The 10,913-nt window shown below is 36.2% G+C and overlaps 1 protein-coding gene across 1 annotated transcript; it reads right to left on the bottom strand.

Moving 5' to 3' along the window:
* Nucleotides 1–1,164: 1,164 nt before the first annotated feature.
* On the bottom strand, nt 1,165–4,026 carry LOC120339543 (uncharacterized). The gene is made up of 2 exons (XM_039407694.2): nt 3,438–4,026; nt 1,165–2,317 (listed from the first exon to the last, which is right to left on the bottom strand). Exons 1-2 carry the CDS (start codon nt 3,989–3,991, stop codon nt 1,660–1,662), a joined length of 1,212 nt encoding a protein of 403 aa, XP_039263628.1. The 5' UTR covers nt 3,992–4,026; the 3' UTR covers nt 1,165–1,659.
* Nucleotides 4,027–10,913: the final 6,887 nt, after the last annotated feature.

The raw sequence follows: 10,913 nt of genomic DNA, 5'->3' as shown, positions 1-10,913 counted from the left end.
TGTATTTTTAGTGTCTCAATCGTTTCTTGGCATGTCTGCGTTTGAAAGAGTTTTACTTCAAATTTTTGAGGAGTGTTCTGTGAATTTGCCTTGTGCATGTCAGTATTTTGAGAATACTCTTAGACACGTAACGAGTGTGCTTATAATATAATATACCAAATTAATTACATGTTAAAAATATAGGTGAATATAAATGTTCAAAAATAAATTTTTTTATTATAAATTGTCCTGTTTTTTATTTTATTAAAAAAAATTTAATATAAATAGCTGACAATATCTTACTTAAGAATGTCAGAAATAATCTCAGAAATGTCGTGCGAGTTACTAATTATGTGTCAGAAGGTGAAAAAGAGAATTTTTTTTCTCTGAATGTGGTTGAAAGATAACAATTCAATAGGATATCAAGTTCATTGAAATATTCGGGTATTGGTATCAGACCACTGGGAGAACCAAGATTATTAAATGTAGATCGTGGTTTCCTGGCATCCTTGCGCTCAAGAGTTTTTCTGTTGTCAGCGTTCAAATCACATTTTTACAAGTAACGAGTATCTAAAATTATAGTTATATAAGAATTTGGAACATATTGAACATAAAAAAAGATAATAAAAATGTTGGGAAATAATTTCATATTCAAATTTCCTCGGTGCCTAATCACAACCACCAAGTCAAGAATTTCGAAAATTCGCTCAAAAGTGCGAATTACTATCAATGTGCCAGGAGGTAAAGAGAACATCTTATTCCACAGAGAAAATTAGCGAACAAATTAGGTTCATCTCGTTTGAGCATGACGGCGATTCATTAATGTGCTGAAGGGTAAAGGTAACAAACAACTCATTCGGTGATTGGGCTGTGTGGCGCATCGTGAAGGAGCGTTAGGAATACGCTCGCCACGCATCTACTATTACCCTGCGTGGGTTCTTAGGTTCGAAACCCGAAGGGAAGATTATGTGCGAGAGGATTGCTGGGCGACTCGCCGTAGGGTGTTTCATGTAACCGTTGGTCAGTTATGGCTTCTTTCACCATCGAGTCCATGCATCTGAAAAAAATAACTGGCTAACCAACCCCATACTCGACATGGTCTGGTAACCGGACAAAAGGCCGTTGTTCGCTATTTAATTCGTCTTATCGACTTTCCTCTATCCCGGGATAAATATGTAATCACATGACTTGGTCATGTTTTGCGATTTATTCATACTAGTCACTCAACCTTTTTTTGTGGCACATTTTCCTTACAGAAAATACTGTACAGAACTTTCCGTGCAAGGGACAAACAAGAAGAAAATCAAAAAACTATGTCCGCAAAAATAGACACTTTCCCTTAATAATTAGAATGAAAATTACCCTTCAGTAACAAAAAACAGTAATATCGTTCATCACCATTACAATCAAAATTTAACTATAGTGACACAAATGACAATGAATTTATCAATAACTCCAGCAATTTTTAGTGGTTCGTGGCCAATCTGAAAGTGTTGCAGTGCCCCAGCAGTTGGATATGGCCCACTGATTGAGAATCGGTGCACTAGATAGACGCGCCAGGCTCGTCTTGGGAGGGCAACTTATTGATAGCTCTGAATATGGGAACCAAACAGTCTGGAGCATTAGAGGTAAATATTCCATATTTAAGAATAATTTACATTTTATGGTCATGTTTTCTGTTCATTCACACGAGACAGACCTCGACGCCCCTTTTGCCGTGATATTGGAACTTGAGCTCGCAAACAAATTGCCTACAGATTTGGCAACTGATTTATCCTCTGTGGCGTCCTCTGGTGACGAAACCGAATTATTACTAATCGTAAAGACGCTGGATGTTCGTTCAACAGCCATACGAACCAATTTCCATTGCCTTTGTGCGTTGTTATGTCGTTTTGACGAGGTACGATCCTCGGTTTGAAACCCGTGGCTGTCGTCGACACTGGCAATCTTAGCTGCATGGGTATACGGGGCAAGTATAATCTTCCATCTTGAAAAGGACGAGATTACCGCAAGCAAGTTTACGACTAAGTTGAAATCGTAAAGCAGTATTGGAACTATATTATAGGGTTCATTAATAGTTATAACTAATATAGAAACGACTAGGTTTGTGATTACACACACAAGACAAGCCGTTAATGATCGTTTAATTAAAGGCATCAGCTTGTGCGCTTTATCTTTATATAGTTTGTGGAACTTCATTAAACTTTGTTGCCTTGATAACGGGTAGATGAACAAGCCAATGAATATGATTTGGAAAACTGCGGTTGTGATTCCGTAAACAACCCAGGCGACGTAGGCAGGAATTGATGTTGAATTGACATCACACCCGAGGCCGCTCCTGGAATAGAAATGGAATAAAATCCAAGTTACGAGTTGAGGATATATGTTGGCTAAGGGTGTATGCAGCCCAAAATTGGAGGGGGAGGTCATTTTTTCATACGACGCGATAAAATTGAATATATATGGAGGTTCGATGTTGCATTGACGCTCATGACACTATCACCATTATTGTGTGATAAATGAGAAGTACAATTAGAATTATGTTGATAAACACAAAAGCGAAGCGTAAAATTGCTTGCTGTGACGCAAGTACTAATCTCGAAGAAGCCTGGAGTAAAATCACGCGACGCTAGGCCAAACAGCTGATTAGCAAAGGCTAATTAGAATCGAGGGTAGAGTAGATTAGATATTGATACTAAAGGCCTGTTGTCACAATATTACGCCCAACTTTACTTCTTAATCGTACCTTTTTCTCTTCGTTGTTAAAAACAGCTTTATTAAGTTCTGTAATCGTTACCCCGTGAAAATTTTCCAGAACTGAGAAAATTTGCCCAGGGTTTTATATGTCGTTTCGGAACGACATATGGATGTGAACAAACATTTTCTGCCATGAAACTAATTAAAAGCAAAGCGAGGTCAAGACTTACAGATTTAAATTTGAAGAATGCACTGCTCCTCTCAGTAAGAACATTAACTCCAAGAATAAAAAAATAAACTGGCGAAAGTAAAACAGCAGCAAAAGTCTCATAAAGGCGGTACTTAAACAAAATTGATCAGTTTTGTTTATTATACTTCCTTGCTTAATTTCCATTCATGTGAAGTTGTAAATTGTAAAAACTACATATACGTGTGTATATATGTGTGTGTATTATAAATTTATATAATTTCAACAAGAAGCGGACATTAGGCGTGGGAATACAAGAGATTTACGGCGCATCTGAAACATTATGTTTTAAAACGGGGTTGGCCACCCCTGCTGTAAAGGGATATGTATGGACACTAATATATAGGGTGCTCCCGAAGTATTCATACCTAGATGGCGCGCAACCTGAACATGGTACGTGTACCAGGTTAGGGTTATTCAGGTTGTGCGTCATCTTGGTACAAACACTATCGCAGCGCCATATATAGTTATAGAAGGCTAGTAGTAAAACACAAGATCATTTTATCGTTCATACCTCTTGTATTTTCTTGTGAAGAACAGCCCCGTCGTCAGGATTTCAGCAGCGAGTAACGCCGCTAGGCTTGCCCAACTAAAAAAGTGCGTCAGTGTTGAAGTAAGATGGCTCATTAGGGCGTTGTTGTAACACATCCTTTGCCTTATCCATAGGAACAGGTAAATCGCACAGAAAAACAGACCAGAAAACACGAATTTTGTTTGCACGACTTGATTACAATGTTCGTATGTTGTGTTGACTTCAATCAAAATTTCTGCGTGTTCAAGAGCCGTTCTGCAGAGAAATATAACCGCTGCAGCAATGTTTACTGATCGTAAGTATATTCCGTATCGTTTTGATGATCCTTTGCTAGCGAGAACCAAACTCACACTTTCATGTTTCCGTTTTAGGTACGCAGACCGTTCATATACAGTCAGAGCTATTAAAATGTAAAGTCCGATTACTGTGTATATCCATAATGATACTTGTAGTACAGTCGATCTGATTCGATTTCTTTCGAGTTGGTCAACATCAGTAGAATTGCCAGATATGCTCCAGTCATCTTCCTCAAACATATTCACATTTTAGAATAATTTATAGGCTTCGGAAAATAACACTATAATATGCTATTAAAATACGAATATAACTGATGGTTAGTGTTTGTTCACGACGCTTAATGAGCAGCCTTATCTCCGAACACGGCCATGTGCAAGCAACCACTGATATCTAACAAATATGTAATGAGCTACTATAATTTGGAATGGACCAAAACCTTTTCTGGTTCAGCATCGCCTGCCAAATTCATTACACCCTTGGTTAGGTGGTGGACATGGGATTTGAACCCGGGATGTGTAATCTGCGATCAGGGGTGTGGCCAGGAATTTTCAAAGGAGGGGGGATATGGAGTTTCTAATTGCCAAGTTGGAAGTAACAGCTATAGCGGGTCCGAAGGACGTGAGTTTTCAACAGCCTTGACGGTCTAAAAAGCATTTTCAGCTACGAAAAATTACTATGTATGATACAGAAAAATGGACGCTCTAGATTAGAAGTATGCGTACCAATATGCAGGTAACTAATTTTGTTCGCCTCATTTACATCAAGATGTATACAGGGACTAATCATTATGGGCAGGGATTGCATCCACTTGGCTAACATAGGCAACCGTCGAACTCTTAATATAACTAAAATGAGGAAAATCGTAATAAAATTATGGCCTATACCTAACCCGGTATACATACTACGGGAGTATCGAAAAATGCATGTCTATACGCTAGTCTAGTCGAAGTCCGGATTCCTATCTAGTCGAACGGTCTGTTAGACCTGCGTTTCAATTAATTTACCTTTTAGATCATGCAAAAGGACACCGACCAAGGAGCCAAGTCATGTCAGCGTCGTATGCCAAACAGATCCGACTATTTTCAATGAAGAGTTGAATTATCTCAACTAAATCAACTTAATTAAGCCTTGGCTGAATTATTTCTCAAATCGTTCTAGCTAAGTCTTTTAATGTGCTTCTGGAAATTTTGACTCGGGAGAAAAAATTTAAAAACAATCTCTTCACAAGTCTTGTGCCATTTCAGCTAATAATTTCGACTTCGACTCTATAAGTCTGAAATCGGTCACGTAACTTCATGTAATAAACAAATTTTGTGTCTGAACTATAAAATATAGCAATAGAATCTCATCTTCGACTTGAAATTTTAATTTTATATCACATGCGTCTGTTTCTAGACAAAACTTGCTGGCAACTCTTTGCAGACCTTTCAAAACTCAGCAATGGCGTTGCAATTCTAATGAAGAAAGAATATATGCAAAACGCAGGCTATATTATACGCAAATTATGACAATAAATTTAAGAAAAAAAATTTCAATAATTAAAAACATCCGGTCAATGAATGTCTATATTGAAATTCATTCGCCAGTGCCAAGAAGACCCGCATATAAATCTAATTTCATAATTACTCAAAATTAGTTTCAAAGTCCCGTTCTCAATAAGCAGTCAATGATAAGAGTTTTCGGTAGATCAGAATCTTTATCAAATATAACTCAGTATATTACAATTTTGGTTGCACTCTTAAGTAACTTGCTGGCGGTGAATGGCTCACAAGGATTTGTTCAGAGAGAAAGGCGCGGATAATTTTGAGTTGTGGATATAAAAAATTTAAATGTAAAAAATTGCCAATTCACAGTTTTATGCTTATATTTTGGTGTTTTCTTGCACGATTTTTGTACATTTTTAGCAAGGTTTTTCACGGTTAGGGGTTCTATAAGAAGCTATGAAACACCTTTCAAATATACCCTAGGAAAAGGGGGGTTAAATTGCAAGCGGCCCACATAAAAATATTCTGAGCATGAACTAGTACTTTCTCTCGTTCTGTATGTTTATATACAGGAAAATTTCGCCCGATTTTATAGTAATAACAATTGAAATTTCTTCTTTATTGAAAGTTCTTATTGTGCTTGCAGTTCTCATTTATCATACAATAAAATTTATTCAAACTTTAATTGGTATTACTATCAAATCAGGCGATATTTATGGACACCCTGTATATATAAATATCAATGTGTATGTCGCGCTTACTGAATTATGCTAGCTGTTGCGCTAGATAAGTGTTTCCCAACCCGAGTCCGCGGTCTCAAATGAGTCCGCGGAGCGCTTGAATGAGTCCGCAACAAGCCAGAAATTCACGGCAATATATTCTCACATTATTATAGTCGCAGATTGACGTGCAATTTTAAAGAAGTAATGATTTCATCTTGTCGTACGTGAGTCGACGCAACCGCGAGTTACCATGAACACGATTAAATTAAAAATCAAGAACATTTTAAATTCTCGTCGTTGTCATGGATTGAATATTGTGCGACAGAAACGGCCATTATACACTGAAAAAATCGGCTCTTTTAACGAACGCGTAATTGCGCGAATTTCCGATTTTGAAATTTGTTAAAATTCTGTTGTGTTTGGTTTTATTGCTTTTTCACACAGAGTACGGTTGCAATAAACGCACATTGAGTCCGCAAAGATTTTCGCCGATGAGAAAATAGTCCGCGACCAAAAAAGGTTGGGAAACGCTGCGCTAGAGGGTAATGCTGCAATTATCAATATTTCTATTTATAGTACATTCATTAAATACCAAGGAGAAATTGTTTCCGCAAATATTATGAACCGAACAGACAACCATTGCATAAAATGATCGATCATTGTCGAAATATCGATACCCACATTTAATAAACTTTGAATAATTTTTTTATTCTCTTTTTGAAGGTTATACTGTATGACATTAATGGGGTATGATACAAGTGTAAAAGGTCATCGACATGAGAATTTATGAATGGCATTGTTTTATGGTATCACCTTTTTATGCAAAGCATGTCGAAGTATCGATACCAATAATTAATTAATTAAACAATTAAAAATAATAAATAAAATATTAATAATAAAAACATTAAACAATAAATAAATAATAAAAATTAACAAACTTCAATTAAATTTTTTTATTCGCATTTTAAATGTTAGATTGAATGACATCATTGAGGTTGGATGCAAGTTTGAAAGGTCATCGTCATGGCTCATGAGAGATTATGAATGGCGTTTTTTTATTGCATTTCATTTTTGTACAAAGCGAACGTGTCCGCATTCACAAAAATCAATTGATTTCATCAATCAAAGCTAATTGCAAATGAGATACCGATTCTTTGTGCCGGACTATTTATGGGCCGCTTTTTGTTATTCGCTGAAAACTTCGAGAGTAAGAGTTGCCTCTCGTTTAACCCTTATATTATTCATGACAATTTTGCAGATGAATTGCAAATATAATGTTGCTCAACTTCATATTTTTGTCTGGCGCTCGATAGGCCGCTTTTTGTTTCAGCTGACAAAGCCAAGAGTATGTCCATCCTTATTCATTTGCCCGACTTAGGCATGAGGCCTTGGTTCACTATGTATCTGGGTTGAAGTATCTTTACCGAAGTAAATTTAATACTTCTATTGGATAGAGCGTGGACGCGTAAAAAGTTTTGAATATAGATTCTTTATTATTGCGTCTTGTGTTTATACAAAGCAAACGCGTCCGCATTTAAAAAATCGCTGGATTTCACAAATCAAAGCCAATTGCAAATGAAATACCAAAAAGGTTATTATTCGAATAAATTTTCCTATTACCTACTGATTTCATATGTCGGGCTATCTATAGGCCGCCTCATGTTTTCAATGGTGTTCACTGTAATTGAAATAGGGTAAAGGAGCGAAATTTCTTGTAAAATATCGGGCCCCATATGCCTCCGAAAATATAAATAAAAAATAGTAGAACCTCCCAGCGATTTCTTCCACTTTCATGTAATTTTAAATCGGCTAGCCATTATTCGCGAAGAAAGGCGAATCACAGTTTTCTCTGTGCCTGCCCAGTAAGAAATACAGTTTGAGTTAAGTCTACACAAGTACGTCAAGTAAGCTGACTTGACAACTTTCTACTTTCCCATGTTAATCATGTCTGCAATTGTCGGCAACAATATACAGATTTCAACCTCACGATTTTTGAACGATGTCACATTGATTAAACATAGGGGCAATACTAAATGGGTGACAATTGGAATGGTTGGGCCAACTAACACGGTTTGCACATAGGGCATCGACACAACCTTTCATTTAAAAAAAAATAACTGGCTACCTACCTACCTGGACTGGTAATCGGACGAGAGGACGTGGGTCCGCATACGATTTATGCGTCCAATGGACTTTCTTTTCTCACGGGATAAATATGAATATTCTATCATAATCTTTTTTGTTATTAAATATATACTCTGACTGCCCCTTCACTAGAGTCCGACGCCCTTGGATAGCATAATTGAACTTGCCAACGTAAATACCTGAAAACAGACAAATGGACTTTGCCTGGAAATTGAGACACAAAAACGCACCTCGTTAAAAATAATATCCTGCCAAACGCCCTTCCTTGTCAAAAGTCCCCCAGTTGCCCTTGATGATAAAAATATCTAGGGATAGCCAAAACCGAATAATTTAGTATTTCGAATACATTCTAAAATCTTTTCGTATGAGAAATTCTTTAAGACTATTGCAAATTCTGAGACATTATATTCGATTATGCAAAATATTTGAGATTAATGTTGTTTTAAATAGTTTTCTCTATTTTATTCTGTCAGGATTTAACTAATTTTTATCTATCATAAAATAAGAAATGATTAGAAACGATATTTTTAAATAACAATTATCTCTATAATCAAGAATTTGATAAGTGTTATAACCAATTTCGAATGTATTCGAATATTCATTTTGAATTCGACATCCTTGTAAATAACTTAAGACGGAAATTATTAAACTTATACATATTGAGATACAGAGTCACACTGAGTTAGTAACAAAATATTCTAACGGGCCGTGACAAAAATCCTTTGTCGCCCTTGCCAGAACTTTAATGCCGATATAAATAACTAAAAGCAGACGAAATGAACTTTTCACAGATCACAGTAAAGCTGCCCCAGACAGAGGTTCTTTAGTATAGCCCGCATATTGTTTAATTTACCGACATAAATGAATGAAAAATAGACCATATGGTTTTCTACAGATCAAAAAAGAACTCCTATTTTCAAGTTCCCTATCCAGTCAGTAAAAATCCCCCTGTGAACCCGCACGGAGCACCAAACATTAGACAGGCGTTTCCAGACCCGACATCGTCTGTACTGAGTTTCAAAAATAAATTATATTGCGAAAGGGGACACGATATGACTTGTACTACATATTGCCCATGTTTGGCTGTGAAAAATTATCGATATATTTCCTATTAAATGACCTATAAACGATAAAATTCGTCTACAGTTTAAAACGTACAAATAATTGGCGTAATCGATATAGGCAATACTTATAATCAATAATTTAAATCCAATAAAAGTTAAAATAAAAGGTAACGGTATTTCAATTTCCAGGTTATTAGACGTAAGCATGATGAAGCCGTTTTTGTACTAAAATTTCAGTAAACATACTGAATGTGTTAAAAATATCCAATTACATGTAATTAGCTGTGTTATCAATAAAATAAAATTCGACACATTAATGGAAATAACTATTTATCAATTAGTGATTGATAACTTATACGCCAATCAGATATTTGATACCAGACTCATTAAATATACTATTTGTCTACTATTTTAATTTACTGCTTGAACCAGTGGTTCACAAACTTCTTAAGCCGCGCCCAATTTTTAGAATTAGCCAAGTCGCACGTCGGACCTCGAAACGAACTAGCTAACAATAAGCTTTAAATACCAGATATTGGGATAAAAGTATGTTTTATTCAGAAAACTGAACAAATATCCAAAATAAGGCGGGCAAGATAAAATCAAACAAATATTTTTATTTTCAATTAGGTTTCCCCTTCAAAAAATTGTCTACGCCCCTCCTTGTGAGGGCGCCCCACGGTCTGAGAACCACTGGCTTAGAGTCAAAATAGGATTTTTAGAGCCCTAAAAAGTCTTGTTAATGTACGACTTGGTCCTGTTGGTGCTTATCTACTGCTTTCTACTTGTTATTTTATCATTTGTTATATTCCTACATGCCTGTAGTCGCTCCCCCCGGACACCAAGTACTTTGGAGAATGTGGGCTAAAAGAATACATTCCGTTCGTTTTCAAATTATACATTCGATCGTTCCTCTCTTGATCATTCATTAACAATTAAACACAATGAATATGATTCAGAAAATATTTTCCTTAATTTATCGCACAAAGTGGAATTTCAGAGTCTTGTTAATGTACGACTTGTTCTTGTTGGTGCTTGTATACTATTTGCTACTGTCTCGATATTATTTGTTAAATTCCGAAACGATTTTGGTCGCTTCTCCTAGAAAATATTATAATTTTTCATTTACGTTTCATCCTCGTATTTCCAACGAGTTTTTGAATGAAACATGCTTTCGCTTTGCTATCTGTTATTTGTAGCTCATTGTTAGCCAGTTATTTTTGAGGTGGGGCGCGAGACTTATCAAATTCTTAAACGGGGGTGCCGCTTAAAAAGTTCGAAAACCACTGACTGGAAATAATGTTCGCTAATACACTTCGTGGTGCAATAGTGCCTTTTATTTTCAACTGGTACTATGTTCAGTGGCGTATCTACTTAGAATGGCGCCCATGGCAAAGTCTAAAAATGCACCCCCTTGATAGTTGTATGACAATTTGTATCTAATTATTATTAGATTAGGATACTTCTACGTTAATATTTGAGTAAAAATACAAGTTTCAGTTATTCCCAATTTGAAATTATTTCATTGAAACGTTTTATTATTAATACTTTTCGCCGTCTTTGCGACCTTGTTCAAACGGCGCCCATGACACGAGCCATGGCTGCCACACCCTAGATACGCCACTGACTATGTTCGATGTTGTTATAATCCGATACGCTTGTGGCATCTTTCTTCGATGAATATTATGCTAATTCATTGCCAAGAATTGAAATGTCCCCACATTTTCTGAGTCTGAGCCGGAAAAG

Source organism: Styela clava, chromosome 9 (genome assembly GCF_964204865.1).
Source record: "Styela clava chromosome 9, kaStyClav1.hap1.2, whole genome shotgun sequence".
In the NCBI taxonomy this organism is placed as follows: Eukaryota; Metazoa; Chordata; class Ascidiacea; order Stolidobranchia; family Styelidae; genus Styela; species Styela clava.
Note: the sequence above shows the minus strand (reverse complement) of the source record. Positions and strands in the feature narration are given on the sequence as shown.